The sequence below is a fragment of the Ursus arctos genome, unplaced genomic scaffold (genome assembly GCF_023065955.2).
Source record: "Ursus arctos isolate Adak ecotype North America unplaced genomic scaffold, UrsArc2.0 scaffold_13, whole genome shotgun sequence".
In the NCBI taxonomy this organism is placed as follows: domain Eukaryota; kingdom Metazoa; phylum Chordata; class Mammalia; order Carnivora; family Ursidae; genus Ursus; species Ursus arctos.
This window is the reverse complement of record NW_026622797.1, coordinates 30389398-30408227: the sequence shown is the minus strand read 5'-3', so window position 1 is coordinate 30408227 and position 18830 is coordinate 30389398. Positions and strand designations below refer to the sequence as shown.

General features: G+C 40.9%; 1 protein-coding gene across 1 annotated transcript; it reads right to left on the bottom strand.

The window, feature by feature from the left end:
- Positions 1–11991: 11991 nt before the first annotated feature.
- On the bottom strand, positions 11992–13005 carry TAAR5 (trace amine associated receptor 5). The gene has a single exon (XM_026504672.2). The coding sequence runs from the start codon at positions 13003–13005 to the stop codon at positions 11992–11994; it is 1014 nt and encodes a 337-aa protein (XP_026360457.1).
- Positions 13006–18830: the final 5825 nt, after the last annotated feature.

The following is an 18830-nucleotide window of genomic DNA, read 5'->3' as shown; positions in this document are numbered from 1 at the left end:
GGTGCATGTGGAGAATTCTGTCCTTGATTTTCACAAAGAAAATAGGATGCTACTTTTCAATACATCTGGGAAAAAAATCTAAAAGATGTCTAAGAAAATTATCACAGAGGATCTCTATTATATTTTTCAATATTCCATTTTTATTATGAATCTTAAAAGATTTCTATAGCAAAATTAAAATTATATCATACAAGATTACTAAGGGGTTGATTTCAATTAACAAATAGCTGCCTCCTTTAATTTGATAAAATTTCCTTTTAGTCATAAACACCTTTATTTTTTACCTTTAGCATTTCTCTTCACAACAGCCACTGATATGGGATGTAACTGTGGGGTTGAAGGATCACTTCTTATCTTATCTCTATGTTGTCTGACCTGCATTGCTGACTAAGACACGCAGTCCGTCCAGATAAACAAATTCCATCAATGGGAAAATCCCTAGCCTTTAATTCCCCCATGAGCCCCATGTCATGGGGTGCGATAAACTTCAGTCAATGTGGGGTTCCCAGTCTCCTCTCCCAGGGTTGCATCTAAATTCCAGGGGGCTATATAGTCTGCCTCGCTTCCACGGGAATAGGCTGGGATTGTCTTTGCAGGTGTCTTCTAGGATAAATGGCCACCCATCTCATCATGGAAAAGAGGATGTTCACATGACCCTAACCTCTGAATGGCGTGCTTACCAATCCCCCCGGCAGTCTCTCACAGGTGCTCCAGCCCCTCCCCGTGGGGCTCAGTGGGGGGCATGCTGCTTTGCCTTCTTCAGGTTTCACAGCCAGTGTACCCTCCTCAGTCTCTCCTGTGTCTCCAGGAAAACGTTCCACTTTTTTTGAAATTAGGTTATTAACTGGGGGTCTTAGTTCTATGTTTCAAGCCCCTTCCTTTCCGGTGTCCTCAGCTAAGACTCAGAGATTTGAGTGAAGTCAGAGTTGTCTCTTATGTTCTCCCTAGTTTTCTGTCCCTCCTTCCATCCCTCCCCTCCCCTTAGCCTCTGCTAATTACCCTGGGTCTGCCCAGGGAATTGGAAACATTCTCAAGTTCCCTTTCAAACTCTGTCTCCTCACAAATATTCAGAGGTTTCTGAAGCCAACATAACTTCAGAGCGTCTCCCTTACACCTTTACACCAATTTCCTTAGAATTTGGTCATAGCTCTTATCTTATGGCTTTGAATAGTCTATGGTGCAGAAATGCTTCCTCGAACATAGTAGAAATTCTAGAAAGATCCACAAGTATCTTTGGTGAGTCACAGGGCACAGATTCAGGTGCGCAAAACGTGTTACTTTATTGTTAAGGCAGCTGCCATTTCAACGGTAGCAAACAGCATTTGGACACCCGCTCTATCTAGGTGTTTTACAGGGAGTAAGTTCTTAAATAGTCACACACAGAAAACCGCCATGAAGTCTGCATGATGATTATTCCCATTTTACTGAAACACAGGAAGTAAATCACTTGCCCAGGGTTAACATGTAGTAAAGGATGAACTGGGGATGGGCATCCGAGCAATTATCTCCAGGTCTTGTGTCCTGCTCCTCTGTGCTCTGCCAAGTATAAATGAACTTGATGTCTGAGCCACGCCCCTGACCTCCAGGCGATAGAAACTTCCTCTCCGTCTGTCTGGGTTTTCTCTGCCTTCCCTGCGAGTGAACCAGGCATCAACAGTGACTCTGTGGAGTGGAGATCTGGTCTGGGTGACCTTCCACCCTCAATGAGATGTCCTGCCTGGACTCTGGACTTTGGTCCAATGCTGTCACAGAGCAGTCACCCCTCGCACCTGGCCGTGAGTCTTCTTTAGCTCTGACTTTTTTATCAGCCAATTCCAGTGTGCTTCTCAGAAGAGTTTAGCTGTACTTGTGGCATCACGGGCCATGGAACATTTGGTGGAGTTTCGAGGACCTGTCATGACTCCATGGCACCCTTAGGGACTTGGGAATTTTTCCTGTCCCTGTTCTGTGCAGAGCAGTGAGGTGCTCGGGAAGGCTCTCAGGCTAAGGGCTCAGACAAGCTATGCAGCCGTCTCTGCCCTGTGAGTTCTGCACGAGGAAAAGAGGGGTTTTCCTTGCACTTGGATCTTCGTTCCTTAAACTTACCTGACTCCAATAGATTCTTACGGCTCTGGTACCAAATTACCAGAGCCTTGATGGCTTAACACAACACAGATTTATTCCCTTAGAATTCTGGAGGCCAGAAGTATGGCATCAGTTTTCCTGAACCAAAATCAAGGTGCCTACATGGTCTCGCTCCCCCTGGAGGTCTAGGGGAGAATCCATCCTAGCCTCTCCCAGCTTCTGCGGGCTGCTGCTCTTCCTGGGCTTCTGGCCCCATGGCTCCAGTCTCTACCTGTGTGATCACACCTGCCTTCTCCTCCGTGTGCCATCTCCCCGTGCCTCTTTCTGATAAGGACACTTGGCACAGCATTTAGAGCCCATACAAATAATCCCAGAAAATTCCTTCGTCTCAAGATTCTTCATTGAATCACATTTGCAAAGACGTATTTTTCCAAAGAGGACTAACAGCGATAGGCTCCAAGTACTGGGATGCGGATCTCTTTCAAGGGGCCATTATTCAACCAATGACACTGGCGTTAATAGTTGCTACTCTTTCTCAACCCAGACCAGAGAGAGGGAGAGAAAGAGTGCTCCTGCCTCAGAGATTCTTACTATTCTCTCACTTACTTTTGTCCTTTCCTACTCTTATCTGGAATACAGGGAAGTTTTGAAACTGCCCATAACTTCCTCAAATCTAGTGACTATTGGCTTTTTCTTTTCTGAATAGGGCCTGAGCTTTGGAGGCTCAAGTGTTTGGAAAAAAAGAAAATCCTTTTCTTCCTCATTTCATCTAAATCAATTAGAACACAATACATGTTCTAAAGATTTTTTTCAAGTTTATCTTTTCTAAACTTTTTTATTATATGGAAATTAAAAATTTATGGTAAGTCTACCAATATTTTCCATGAGAAACTATGAAAATATTTAATAGCTTCTTCTAAATTTTTATGGTTTTATTTTACACTCAGATCTGTCCCAGGGGAATATGTATATCCGGGCGCATGTGTTTTTGGGGAAGGATACAATTTTTTTTTCCCAAATAGATAGCTAAATGTCCAAACACAATTTTTCGAATATATCATCTTCCCCCATAAATATGTGACACTGTAAATTTGCATTATAATCAACAGCGATAGTATTTATATGTCGTGAGAGGCAACTGTTCTCACTTCTTCACTTGAAGAAGTAAAGTGACATAGCACATGAAAGTAATCGTGTTGAAAAGATAGTTATTGTTATAAATACATCATTTTGTCATGATCAATTCCACAGTGGAGAAACGTCCGAAGGAGATTGTCCCCTAAGCATCAAACCTTAGGCTTGTGGCAGATCTGAATTTAACATCTGATTCCCTGGCTGTTGGAGGAGCGTTGGTGAACAGGAGGAACTCATCTCCTTGTGAGAGCGTGAAGCAGAGGGTCTGAGGAGATTGAAGAAAATAATTCCAGCAAAAGGAGATGTTGGAATGAAAGTGAGGAAAACAAGAATCTAGGGGAAGACCAACAGCACGTGTCATTAACAGGGACTAGGAAGAAGACAATGAGCTTTGAAAGTCACAGAAAGGTGAGCATGAAAGTGAAAACACCAAGGAATTCCCCTCAGAAGACGGGAAAGTGGGTGAGTGACAAAGCAGAGACGTGGGCAGAATCAGCAGTAGGAATGGGACCTTGTTTCACCACACCAGTAAATGTCTGTAGCAGATGCTTGGAGAAGCTCGCTCTAGGCAATGTTTGATTGAATCTGAGGAACGCCTTTTTTCAAATTTGATATATTCCTACACCATATTCCATGTCATACTACATGGGAAATTCCTAATATCTCACAAATACTTCCATTTTAAGTTTAGGCTTATCCTGAAAACACATTTATGTTGATAAACAGCCCTTTAGTTCTTAAGTAGTTATGTTGTTTGAATTCTCTCCAAAAGAGAGAGGGTAAAATAAAGGAAAGATTTTACAACCGAATGTTAAAATCCAGTCCAATAAGCTCGAATGTGTATTCTTACATATTTAATATAATTGTTGATGCATTTGGGCTGAAATCAACTATCTTAGTACTTTTTCATTCTTTTTTTTTTTTTTAAGGTTTTATTTATTTATTTGACAGAGAGAGAGATGGCCAGTGGGAGAGGGAACACAAGCAGGGGGAGTGGGAGAGGAAGAAGCAGGCTCCCAGCAGAGCAGGGAGCCTGATGTGGGGCTCAATCCCAGGACCCTGGGATCGAGCCCTGGGCAGATGCTTAACGACTGAGCCACCCAGTCTCCCCTATTTTTTCATTCTTTACATTTGTTCTTTGACCTCTCTTGACTAATTTTAATTTTTTTTATTATCCACTTTTTCTCCCAGGAAATTATAAATTGGACTTAATTGCATTATTCTGTTGGAATCCTAGAGTTTTAATATGTATCCCTCATTAATTAAATTCTCTAATAAATTAATAATTTTACCAATTCAAAGCAACGCAAGAGTTTGCCTGAAATTGTGATTATATACTCCATTTACCTTTGCCAGATTTTTGATACCGCTGTCACTTATTTTAATTCTGCCATAATTTAAGTCAAAAAGATGTTCGTTTTTACATTCAGCCTTCCGTTTATTTTCCCGGTACTGACTTCGTGCACACGTCATTACTTCCTGCACTACAGTGTTTCCTCTGGGATTCGATTTTTCTGTCTTGGAAACGCCCTTAAGGTTTTCTTTTTGTGTGGATATGCTGGAAATGAAGATTTTCAGTTTTTGTCCACCTAAAAATATTTGCATTTCACATTTCAATTTTGAACGGTATTTTTGCTGACTTCAGAATTCAAGGTTGTCAGTTTTTAAAGGCATTGGTGATAATGATATTGAATTTTATCCAAGCGTGTTTGGGGTAAATTTACCAAGGAGACAGACTTAAAATGTATCTAGTAGGTGGAGGAGAGAGATTTATGGTAAAAACAGGATATCCAGGCAGAGAGGGCAATAAGCGCCAAGGCGTGGAGATGGGGAGAACGAGGTGTCAGCAGGGATCAGGAGGGTCCAGGGGCTGTGGGACAGGTGCCGCGTGGGGAGCAGCATGAGATACGGGAGAAATGGACAAGGGTTAAGATGATTTTGCAAGCGGTATGGATTTATGCAGGGGTCAGTGTGTGGGAGGGGAGGGGACATAATATATACATGGTGACAGACACAAATCTTAGCTACCACTTACTCAGGCGTGCTACAATGCAATGTATTTTTCTGCAATACACTTCCATCTTGCTTACAGGCTCATATCCCTCCAGGAACAAGACATCGATGCAGTAAATTTAGGGATTCTGCTCCTTTCTCCCCAGGGTGGCATCCAAGCTCCAGGGGCCTCCACATTGGAGGTCTGTCTATAAATAATGTGTTTCCCTGCTTCTAAGAGGCAGACTCCACAGCATCTTCCTCCATGAAGAGAAGTGTTCCTTCCGGCCCTGCTGAGAAGTTGAGTCTCTCAAAACAAGTGCCTCAGCCAGGGCTTTCTGTGTGCCCTGGTTGGCGCTCATGTGCTCAACTCAGCCTTCTTTTTCTTGCTAGGAAAATACTAAATTCAAAAAAAAAAAAATTCCAGCCCCAGATTGGAGATGTTTAAAATCACCTTCTTTGGGGCGCCTGGGTGGCTCAGTCGTTAAGCGTCTGCCTTCGGCTCAGGGCGTGATCCTGGCGTTATGGGATCGAGCCCCACATCAGGCTCTTCTGCTGGGAGCCTGCTTCTTCCTCTCCCACTCCCCCTGCTTGTGTTCCCTCTCTCGCTGGCTGTCTCTATCTCTGTCAAATAAATAAATAAAATCTTTAAAAAAAAAAATCACCTTCCTTGCTTCTCCTCTTTCTAAGTCCTCTCCTGGCAGTCAACATTAGTCTAAAAGCCCATTTTGTTTTTGCTTTTTTTTTTTTTCCTGCTGATCGCCCTGTATCTGCCCATTTATTTATTTATTTTAAAGATTTTATTTATTTATTTGACAAAGAGAGCGCACATGAACAGGGGAGCAGCAGGCAGAGGGAGAGGGAGAAGCAGGCTTCCCACTGAGTAGGACCCTGAGCTGAAGGCAGATGCTTAACCGACTAAGCCACCCAGGTGCCCCCGTTTAATGCTGCCCCATTTAATGAAAAATATTATGTAGAACTCTTCTGAACGCATTCCATCACAGTCCTCTAGTATTTCCTCCTGGGACTCTGTTTGAACTCTTTAATCAATACTCTTACAGGGTCACGGTCATGACTCTAAATACCGTGTTGTTTTTTAATACTTTCCTATAATGTTGTTCGTCAATCTCAAATCGTCCTCAAAGTATGTCACATTTTCTACTTGTTGGTAGCCAGTGCAGATAAATAGTTATTCTTACCAGGACAGAAAAAGCTGCACTCTTTTGTGTTTTTGTAACAGAAACTCAGTAAGGTGGCCAAGTCAGGATTGAGAATAGGGGAAAATTTAAGTCTATACCCAAAGAAATCTTTGGCCCTAAATCCATAATGGCTAAGCTAATTTAATGTAAAGAGTTGTTTAGTAGAATGACTTTCCTAAAAATCACTGCTGAAAATAATCTTCCAAGTTCACATCTTACACTATAGGGATTCCAGCTAGGGATTTTCCCATTGATGCAATTTGTTTATCTGGACGGACTGCATGTCTTAGTCAGCAATGCAGGTCAGACAACATAGAGATAAGATAAGAAGTGATCCTTCAACCCCACAGTTACATCCCATATTGGTGGCTGTTATGAAGAGAAATGCTAAAGGTAAAAAATAAAGGTGTTTATGACTAAAGGAAATTTTATCAAAATAAAGGAGGCAGCTATTTGTTAATTGAAATCAACTGCTCAGTAATCTTGTATTATATAATTTTAATTTTGCTATAGAAATCGTTTAAGATTTATAATAAAAATGGACAATTGAAAAATATAATAGAGATCCTCTGTGAGTGGTTGGGTTTTCGAGGACAGTTCAGCCACCATGAATTTGATCCCTGAGCAAAGGTAAGCAATTGGACTGGGGAAGTTAAAGAAATCTTTACAGGGGCGCCTGGGTGGCACAGCGGTTAAGCGTCTGCCTTCGGCTCAGGGCGTGATCCCGGCGTTACGGGATCGAGCCCCACATCAGGCTCCTCCGCTAGGAGCCTGCTTCTTCCTCTCCCACTCCCCCTGCTTGTGTTCCCTCTCTCGCTGGCTGTCTCTATCTCTGTCAAATAAATAAAATCTTTAAAAAAAAAAAAAAAAAAAGAAATCTTTACAACTTCCGAATGAAATAAGTTTTAAAAATCAAATAGGATTATTCATGAGGAGAAAACAAATTACTTTTCAAATTTAATAGGGTGGATCAGTGTTTTTCCAGTCATGTTAAGATGTGCACTTCCTTGTCACTTCTTCGAAAGCACGCAATTTCTTAATAAATGTTAAATTTTTATTTGCTAACTACTTCAGAGCTCAGCATATTCCATTTTCTAAAAATACTTTCTTCCTTCATTTCTTTTAATTCACTGACTCTTCCTTTATTCTGGTATGCCACCTGAAAACATCTTTGTTCTTTGATCCCCTTTCTTTGTCTTACAAAGTTCTTCACCCTCTCAAAACCTGTCAAAAATTTCACCCGTGAATTGCGTTCCTGAGGTTCTTGTTTTCTTTTGCTTTGCTTAATTTCCCAAGGGAGCCTTTTGGGGAGCAGTTAAATGTATTGTGCCTAATGTCTGAGGAGAGAGATCTCAAATATTTATCTATAAATTGCGTGTAGAGTAACAGAGACACCTCATCTGATTGGGAATGCAGAGAGATGTCTTGGGGGTTGGGGGACATCTGCAAACATAGACACCAACCTGAACGGGCTGTTGTGATTGCCAGACAAATTACTCTCATGTAATTATTTCCTCCCCCACTGCAGAAAGCAGAAGGCATTGTACTTCCCCAAATGATGCTAGGACGATTATTTGTCTGCTCTTCTTGCCACTGCTACTACTCAAAACTGTGTAAATGGTTGGTATGGAGAGCACTCCCTGCTATGCTGTTCTGCTCAAACACATTGAATATTACTTTTTCATGGGGGGGGGGGAGATTTTCTTCTGCAAACAGTCTCTAGTTCTTTCTTTTTCTGTAACAAAACTTAATTTCAACAGAGAATTTACTAGTTTTAGGAGATAAGTGGAATATACATCAATAAAAACATTCCCGTATTCATCTTTTTTTTTCACTTCTGGAACATGAACCCCATGCCCACAGTGTACTGAATCCGTGCTGGCTTACGCAGAAACAGGTAATAGGATCCGACCTTTATCTTGAAGCATCTGTAACTGGCAAGAAGCAGTGTTGCCAGAGTCACAGCGCGATTTGAAAAGGACAAACACCGGCTCAGTTCGATTAAAGGCCACCGTCAACACTGACAGTCATGTCGGTAATAGAGCGGCCTTGTCATCATGTGGTGAGAATGGCATGTTATTTCTACGGTCTTTTCCCCCCAAAACCTATAACCCCAGTGTAATCAGGAGAAAAACATCAGACAAACCCTCATTGAGGACTATCCTACAAAATATCTGACCAGGGCTCCTCAGAACCATCAAGGTCATCCGAAACAAGGGGAGCAAAAGAAACCATCAGGGTCTAGAGGAGCCTAAGGGAACATAGCAACTAAAGCAACGTAGTGTCTTAGATGGGAAGCTGGGACAGAGGAAGGACTGTAGGGAAACCTGAGGAGATCTGAATAGTGTATGGACTTTTTCTTGATACATTAATAATAATATATCAATGCTAGTTCATTAATTGTAAGAAATGCATGATACTCATCTAAAATGTTATTAATAGGGGCACCTGGGTGGCACAGCGGTTAAGCGTCTGCCTTCGGCTCAGGGCGTGATCCTGGCATTCTGGGATCGAGTCCCACATCGGGCTCCTCTGCTGGGAACCTGCTTCTTCCTCTCTCACTCCCCTGCTGTGTTCCCTCTCTCGCTGGCTGTCTCTCTGTCGCATAAATAAATAAAAATCTTTAAAAAAAAATAATAAAAAATAAAATGTTATTAATAAGAGAAGTGGGATAGAGGGTATAGGAACTCTCTGCACTACTTTTCCTGTAAATTTAAAATTATTCTAAAACAAAAAGTTTATTTTTAGAAATGTAGGGTATACAGTTGTGTGAGGACAATGGGCATTAATCCTTATACTGACCCGTTCACTGATCCATTTCACTAATATCTTTGAAGACTTAGTGTTCTGGATTCTGGGTTCAGTGTTTCAGGAATACAGAACAAAAACCTTAGAAGATCTTGTAGAAAAAACTGATATACTGGCAATTATGGCTTGGAATTCATAAAGGTTTAAACAATAAAAGATGTGTTTGAGGGGCGCCTGGGTGGCTCAGTTGGTTAAGTGTCTGCCTGCAGCTCAGGTCATGATCTCGGGGTCCTGGGATGGAGCCCCATGTCGGCCTCCCTGGTCAGCCGGGAGTCTGACTCCCCATTCCTGCTCTCTCTCTCTCTCTCGCACTCTCACACAAATAAATAAATAAAAATCTTAACAAAAATAAGATGTGCTTGAGGAACACAGAAGAAAGGAGAATTGGCATCTAGCTGGAAGATCAGGGAGACATATTAAAGAAGCAGCATTTAAGCTGGGCCTTAAGAGATTAAAAAGTTTTTGCAGGAGGGAAAGGATGGAAAGGGTTTTTCAGGCTGAAGGAATAGCATGACCAAAGAAGCCGAGAAAGCGCACAGAGTGTTCAGGAAATACGGAGATAAAACAGCTAAACAACTTCCAAGGGAATAGTCACCCTTTTGACCTTCCCGAGGCTGGCATTCAAGCCCCCCCACTTTTCCCTCTCCCTACATCTCCCCAGGCATTTTCCGTTTCATTGTGGAGACATTCTTACCTCTACCCCTCTGCTCAGGTTTTGACTCCTTTAATTCTCCTCTAAATCTCTGAGCCAACATTTCCCAAATGAGGTTTTATCAGACAGTCATCCTATAAAGTACTCCAGGGAAAAGAAGTTTCTGCGTGAACAATGTTTAGGAATTACAGCATGCTATATCCTGCTCTTGGAGAATAACACGAGACACGACGTATTAAAGACTCTGAGAAGTCCCGTTTCAACAAAAACCTGTCTAACATTGTTTAAGTACGCATTTAAAAAGTTTATGTGGAGTTCCAGCTTGTGGTATATCTGAGCCTTCTTCTAGGATATACAGTGCCATGTTCAGTAGGTTGGGAAGAGGTGTGGATTTATTTCTAGGCAGAGGAAACTATGTTTTTTAAAGTAATGACTGATATATACTTTGCAAATTATATTTATTCCTATATCTAAGGCACTGTGTTCCATAATGTCTCAAGATTATATATATTAGGATGGATTTTAATTTACAATTTTTTTCATTAAACTATGTGATAATACTTGAGTTAATTAGAAAAGAAAGAATAATTACTTCCAAAGAAAAATGAGGCATTAAAAAATACATTGAAAAATATGTTTACAATAAATAATTTTTAATTAAGAAAAAAATAAAGTTAATAGAAGTTATCTTTCTAGCCAGAAAGAAAGAATTGGAGTGAAATAAATTCATTTCAGCTAACTTCAATGACAAACTAAAACATTACTTCTGTATTTATGGAGATTGGTCTATGTTCGTATCTATGTTACATCTATCTATATATTTGTCCTTCAGAGACCTCCAATTAATTTACAAATAAGTTTTCCAAATAAGCGATTTTTAATTTGAAAAATATTCAGTAAGAAATGTGGGAGCTGGGGCGCCTGGGTGGCACAGCGGTTAAGCGCCTGCCTTCGGCTCAGGGCGTGATCCCGGCGTTACGGGATCGAGCCCCACATCAGGCTCCTCTGCTATGAGCCTGCTTCTTCCTCTCCCACTCCCCCTGCTTGTGTTCCCTCTCTCGCTGGCTGTCTCTATTTCTGTCGAATAAATAAATAAAATCTTTAAAAAAAAAAAAAAGAAAAAAAAAGAAATGTGGGAGTTACTAGAGAGCTGTTAGAAAAGATTTAGGAAGAAGACAGAAGCAAAATGTACATAAAAGATGTCAGTACCTTTACTAGTACTAGCTTGTAAGAAACACTTGGTTCAATGGTGAGCAAGCATGTGGCATATGTACTTGTTTTACCAAAGAAAATTATGTACTTGTGTCCCTGGAAAGATAGTAGGTCTAACTTTTGTGATTTTTTTTTTTTTAAAGGAAGAAATATTACAATGGCAAGATGTGGATCATTATCACTTTACAAAATATTTCACTATTTCCAAGTTTCAATTATTAAAGGAAAGGGAGGAGATATTCCTTTAATAATATAATACATTTATTCAGTAATCATTGAAATGGATGAATCCAGCTTACAATCCTGTTTAGTGGTAGGGTTCCAAGAAGACAGGGATTCTAAAGGGAACATTTTGAAAAAGAAACAGTCCAAACACTTGACTATAATTATGAAAGTAATGTGAAATTAAGATTCAAACAATATTTCCAAAAGTTAAATCAAACAATGTTTGAGCTTCAGGAGACCTTAGAGGACAAACAGTATGAAACCCTGATTTTCTAGCTGAAACTCTGTGGGATAGGAAGGACTGCAAAGATTGCCAAAATAGTCTCACCTAGCACTGCCAGGTGGCAGAACCAGGATGAGAATTCAGAAATCCCAACCTCGTGCTCTTTTCCCTCCACCTCTGTATCTCCCCTGTCTCAAGGAAGTAATAAACAACGAGCCCAATATTTTCACAGAATTTCAACTTATCCAACAAATATTTAGTTGACTTCATTCTCTCCTTTTCCTACGTTCTACTACAGAAACATTGAATAAAGAGAGGGCTGTATTTCTTTCTGAATTAAGAAGTTGGTTTTTTTCCACCACTTAAACCATGGTGCCCTTAAAAGCATGCCCACAAACTCATGACGCCACACAGCCCACTGCCACAGCACCACTTATTCCTCCTGCAAGGACACACCCCTTGCCTGCATTCAGTTGAAAAAGTCATTCTTGGTACAAATCAATAGTGCGTGTCCGAGATGAGAAGATCTCCTGACTCAGGCAGAGTTTCAGTGCCTTTCTGAACCATCGGTAGGAAAAGACGTAGATGATAGGGTTGCAGGCTGAGTTGAAGTAAGCAAACCAGATAAAAATGTCGAAGACCAGTGGTGGCGTGATGAAGTTCAGGAGGCTGTCAACCAGCGTGTCCACAGTGAAGGGAAGCCAGCACAGCAGGTAAATGCCCACCGTGATGCCCAGGGTCTTGGCTGCTTTTCTTTCACGTTTGGCAGCCCCGGCCAGGTTTTTGCTCAAGGTGTTGATCTGCTGAGCCTGCCTTGTGGCAACCACAAAAATCTTGACATACAAGCTGATCATGATGAGGCAGGGGAAGAAGAACATAGGAAAGTTGAGCCAGCCCCAAAACTTATTGAACAGCAGCTGGCAACTGCCCACGCAAGGCATCTCTTCCAGCCACTGACGGAGCCCATTCTCCACCACATCTGTGTAGAGGAAGAAGGCAGTGTAAGCCGCCGGAATCCCCCACCCTGCCAGGATGTACCTGAAGGCCACCCTGACCGTGAACTTGGAGGCATAGATCAGGGGCTCGCAGATGGCACAGTGGCGGTCAATGGAAATGAAACAGAGATGGAAAATGGAGGTGAGGCAGAAGAGGGTGTCCAGGTAAGTATGCAGGCAACAGAGGAAGTCTCCAAAGTACCAGCAGCTCTCCACTGAGCGAACGGTGCTCAAGGGCAGCACTAGCAGACCCAGAAACATGTCAGCCAGCGCCAGGGAAAGTAACAAGAAGTTGGTGGGGGTGTGAAGCACTTTGAAGTAAGACACAGCAAACACCACAAACAAATTTCCTAGGACCGTAGTCAGCATGCCCACTGCACAAGCCAGGTAGATGGCCAACTGAATGTGCAGCGGATGGACTGTCCTGGGGCAAGACCCATTCATCTGGTAGCACAATACTGTGGGGTGTTCTTCAGCACCTTGGTTGAGGACAGTGCTCATTTATGGTTTCTACTCTTCCTCTCTCTCTGGGAACTGGCCACCTGTCTCACCCCCCCCCCCCAAAAAAAAAGAGAGAGAGAGAGAGAGAGGAGAAATTGAAGGGCAGTTTGGAACCTGGTACAATTTCCTTGGGTACTGACTCAAATGTGCTCCAAAAATCAAAGCAGCATGGGATTTAGGTCTCGTAAGAGTCACTTCTCTGCTAGATCTGTTTTGTCTGACTGGGCACTTTTGAAATTAGCGTAGACTATATCTTTAAGGAAAAGAGGAATGTAAGCTAAATGTTTCCACAAAGACAAAGCAGGCTATGTCAAAGTAGTAGAGGGGGTCTCTACCATTTTTGATAAGTTCACCTACTGTCAAATGTAAAGTGAGATTTCAAGTTACGAGTCTGAACCAAGGCAAGAATTCATCCTTTGTAACAAATCATTACTTGGGGGAAGGAGTAACTTCAGGCTCCTCCCTTCAAGAATTGAATAAATTGACAGTAAAATCAACAGCTTAAGCTCTTTAATGACCTGTCAACTCTTCCCAAGAAAATAATTCAAAATACAAATAATTAAAAGAGTAGAGAATGACCCGATTTCAGTTTTGCCTGTTGCACAATTTCTAAAGAGAACACAGATTGTTTATACATCTCCAAAGAGCTATCTGATCTGAAAAAATATTTTATCTATCTTAACACTAGCCTGTGAAATTTTAAACAAGTTCTAATAAACTGAATTCACATTTCTAAGCTACTTACATAGGTAGGAATCAGAATCAGTTCGTCAGAAGAAGCCCTTCTTGTAGCAGGTGAACGTAGTATGTGCAATTCTCTCCCATCAGCACAGGTGACAGATGTGCAATCAGACAATGATTTTATACTCCAAATACAAACTAGCCCTCAGTGTGGTGGGTCATGCAAATGAGGGCTAGAGGAGCACCAAGGGACCTAGTTTGCACTCTTCACAAGTCTCGGTAGTTTGAGGCTCCGACTCGGGACAGGATCGTTCATCCTGCCAATTAATTACAGATGAAAATTGAAGACACTGGTTTTATATGTTCTTTAGTTTTATTTTTAGTGAGTTTCGTATATCCCTTCTGCTTTAGGATTACTCGTGTACATTTCTTTCAACAAAATAGTTGAGAATCGATCATAAGCCCTTTGGTTTGTGACCCCCCACACCGGATTCATCACGATTTTTTTTTTTTAGCTCTATGCTTTGTGTCACTTAAAGAAATCACAATAAATGAAACAGTGCCCTGAACACAGCAGAGTTATATTCTGGTTTTGTTACTGCCTATGTCATCACTTATCCTCCTCATCACTCTGTCTCCCTAATTGGTAAGAGTACCTACAATTAGACTTATATGTCCCAGCTTCACATGGATATTATCAAGGAAAATAATACATTCAATCATATTCTGCTCTCTCTGATTCTTGGTACCAAACCTCCAGAGGATGGAATGCCTCTTTAGGGCCTTGGAGAGATCATTGCACAATATAAGTCAAACTGGTGTTGCAAAAATGACATAGTTCTAAAGGTGGCAAGAAATTGTATCTGCCAGTGGGGCCTTTCGTAGAAGGTGTAGAGATCAAAAAGAACAAAGGAAAAAAATGGGGAAAAAAATGAAGGAAGTTGGTAGGCATCTCCACCTTCTGTACAAAGCCTGGGCGAAACCCAGTAGTGACTGCTAGAAACTTGCCTTGTATCAAGTCCATGCGCGTGGAAATAGATTTTGGATCCAGAACGTGATAATCAGATCGGGAAAGATCCTACATTATCACAAACCATGACACCCTTCGGTTTATAAGTCATAGTCCATCTGCAATCAGCCAGGAAGTCCTATGGCTCGAAGTTGAATCTGACCAAGAGACTGTGAAAAATAGAGACAAATGTCTTATAAATAAAATAAGGCCTGAGGGAGGAAATTCTCAAAAAAAGTTGTGTGCTTTGTTTGTTTGTTAGGTATATTACATCAAACCTGCAATGCAATATGCAATCACGAATCTATCTGGAGATGCAGAATTTATAAAGACTGTTTCTAGTTGTGTGATTCTCTAGGTCAGAGATTACCTAACACGCTGTGCCCAGTTTTCTCATCTATTAACTGAATATAATTCAATACCTACACCAGTTTTGTCATGATGCTGAAAAGTGTTAAGAACAGTTCCTGTCACAGAGCAAGCGGAGTTGGACAGACAAGAGTGCGAGTGGATGTTAGTTCAGATGATGACTGATGACTAAGGTCTGAGGAAGTGAGGGCTTTATTCATTTATTTTTTAACAGAAAGAATAGTAAAAAGCAATTCCCTTGAAGATACAAATAGAGAAGCAATTTCAGAACTTGTTTAAGGAGTGTAAGTTTTCCAGTTTTTAGTAGTCCCTCTGCAATCGAAAGATCAATTAAATGCATATGTCAACCCTCCCAGGTTAGGGCTCTCGTCCCTCTCTTCCACTCACTTTCAGAAATACATTCCAGTTACATAACAACTAGGAGCGAAAGTCATTGGAGTTTGGATCCTCTAGGTTTTCTTGCTTATCTCAGGTTTCACTGATGTTCCTTTTCCCCAGCTTTCCTTGAGGTGGCTATATAATGTAGAAACAGGAAAGAGTAAGTGGGATATTTATAAGATAGTCAAAGTGTTGTTTAGATTTAGGATTTTAACAATTAGTCTTGCTTTTTAATAACACGAAAGCCACTAGCCTAGGCTGCAAGAGAGGAATATTAATGTTTTCCCCCCAAAGCCATGTCAGACTCCCTTGAAATAAACGATGAGTGTTGGTCCAGGAGAGAGAAGGCTACGAGGAGATATTCTAAAAAAGAAAAAAGCTAACCAATGATCCCCAAGGAACCCATAAATGCTCAGCGATATTTGGGACAGGCAGTTAGTAAATTTTTAAGAATTGCCTTTGTTGGAATTTGCAGTCTGAAACAGCAATCACCACTGATGACTAAGGTCTGAGGAAGTGAGGGCTTTATTCATTTATTTTTTAACAGAAAGAATAGTAAAAAGCAATTCCCTTGAAGATACAAATAGAGAAGCAATTTCAGAACTTGTTTAAGGAGTGTAAGTTTTCCAGTTTTTAGTAGTCCCTCTGCAATCGAAAGATCAATTAAATGCATACAAAAGGGAAAACCTAGGTTAGCAGTAGATGAGGTGAAAAGCACAGGCTTTACCAAGAGATAGACCTTGTTTTGAATCTTATAATATCGGGAAAATTACACAATCTCTTAAAGGAACAGGGGTTCAAGCTAGAGGTTATAAGGAGTGTTAAGATTAGATATTTCAGTGGTTGGAAGTGGATCTCTTGTTCAATCTGATAACATATTTCTTTGACCTAAAATGCAGACAGTCTCCCCTACACCCCAAGCTGGGCAAAATTTTCCTCCTTTATATCCCCATAGCTTATTGTGCCTGGCTCTATCGTAGGACATATTACTATGTTGTGTAATTGAGTGGCTATGTCTCTCCTGTTAGACAATAAGCCCCTTGGAGCCAGGATTTCAATTTTATTCATCTCTGAACCACAAACACTCGGAGTAGCACTTGGCGCATAGTAGATGCTCAGTAAATGTTTAACGAACTGAGTGGCCTTCAATACAGACAGCCAAGTGTCCATGGCAGCCACCATCCTCCTGAGAAAATGGCTGCTCTATTCAACCAAGATACATTCTGGAAAGAAGAGCACTGGGTTTGGAACAATAATGGAATGATTCACTTTTGCTTGGACTAACCACCTCCCACTTGGGAAAAGCATGTGGTGCTGTTTTGAGAAATAATTGAGCTGATGTTCACGGGCATCCTTCACAAATAACATAGTTCTTTGTGAAGGTAAGGAATGATTATGACTGCAGCCAAAGCTTCCACTTGTTCTCTCATTTCTCTATTTAGCTATCTTTTAGTGGGCAAAAGAAAATGCTGGCCTACAAAAAGGACCACCCTATGGCCTCAGATCCCAGTTCCTTGATATTAAGTCACATTTTATGCTATTCTGAGGATCAAATGACAAAATGAGTATGTACTGAGTGAATGGCTGCACTTCCTGTTCAGTCCCCTGGCTCCAGCAGTTCGAAGAGCCTTGTTGAATCCCTAAAGAGGAAGGAAGACTCATCAGGGAAAGCAGGTGGTAAAACACTCCTGTTATCGTGCCGTGTTCTATCTGTTGCCTCCTCAGATCCAGGAAGGAGGTCTATCTCAGCCTAGAGCCTGAGGAACTTCTCCTGCCTCTCTGATTCTTCAAAAGGAAGGAGGACCTGAGCCTCTGGCATGTTGCCTTCAGGATTAGGGGCAGAGGACATCTCCCAAAGGATTAAATTCCTACAATCATTAACGAAAAAACCAATACTCTACTAAGCATCTCAAAACCTAATTCTGATTTCAAATCCTGTCCTTCGATAAAAATAATAATTTGCCGAAACATCTCAAGACCTAAATATGTTATATTCAAATTATCAAATTACAAGTACGGTCCTCAGGAGCCTTTTTTTTTTTAAATTTATCTATTTATTTGAGAGAGAGTGAGAAAGAGAGCACACAAGCAGAAAGAAGGGCAGAGAGAGAGGGAGAAGCAGACTCACTGAGCAGGGAGCCCAATGTGGGGCTTGATCCCAGGACCCAGGGACCATGGCTAGAAGCCAAAGGCAGACACCCAACCCACTGAGCTACCCAGGCGCCCCATAGGAGGTTCTATATTCAACAGAACACAGAGATCCAGAGAGTATTGGGAATTCTCAACCTAATAGAGATGTTATTAAATGTGTCTTGGAATAATGAGTCATTTCCAATAGATAGTCTACAGTGAGGATAGAGTCAAAAAAAGTAAAAAGGTTCACAACAGCATTTGGGATTTTTATATATATATATATATATATATATATATATATATATATATATATATATACATACACACACACACACACACACACACACACACACGTATATGAACATTAGAAACCTCAAGGATTCAGATGTCCTGCCTGGATGTATGATGTCACTTGGCCAGATCATAGAATGGAAGGGGTTTGGTTAACCAAATATTCTGATATTACTGTAAGAATTACTGTAATAAAATGCACTTAACATTAAAACCTCTGCTAATGATAACAAGTTTTCTCTTTGCAACCTACCAGTGTCTGAAAGTTATCATTCTGAAGAGCAACCTTACTTCCTGCAAAAGTAGGCGAGGGTTATAAATAAATTGCATCAGCCACATATAAACAATTCTAAGTTTGCAGATATATCCTATTGAGCTGGAAGACACTTCTACTGAATATCTCCATTTAAGAAATTTCCCAATCTGTCAATCTATGAGATAGTGAACAATATTTCTACATGACCAAATCCTTCTATAAAACACTTCCACTATTGAGTCATCAGGAAAGGGAAGGGAAGATCTGATTTCTATTCTCAGAAAGCTCATTCTATGAGTATGAAAGCTTCATTTTGAAGGTTCTCAGTCAGTAAGTCATTTTCCACAGTGCTTCTGTTGGCCCTGTACCCAAGTTCCCTAGTACAACATTGTACACATGTGACCAGAGAGAACAGGAATTAAATTCAGTTCAATTTCTTCTTTATAAATAGGCTCTTTCTTCCATCTTCTCTCCCAAGAGAGGGAGCCCCTACTTGTCTAACATTCTTTGCTTTATAATTGTTTATTTCTGTGAATTTGAGTAACTCCCATTCTCTTCAAAGTTTCTGTTTCAATTATCCAGTAAACATGTTTAGATATTTTTATGGGAAAGGAACCATACCAGACACTGTGGGATACAAAAATGGAAAATACAAAGACATAATGTCACACAAAGAAGCTTACAGTCTAGTGAGGAACCTGTGTACGT

Coding starts and splice junctions, on each gene's coding strand:
- TAAR5 (XM_026504672.2), bottom strand. CDS start 13,005: ATGAGCACTGTCCTCAACCAAGGTGCTGAAGAACACCCCACAGTATTG.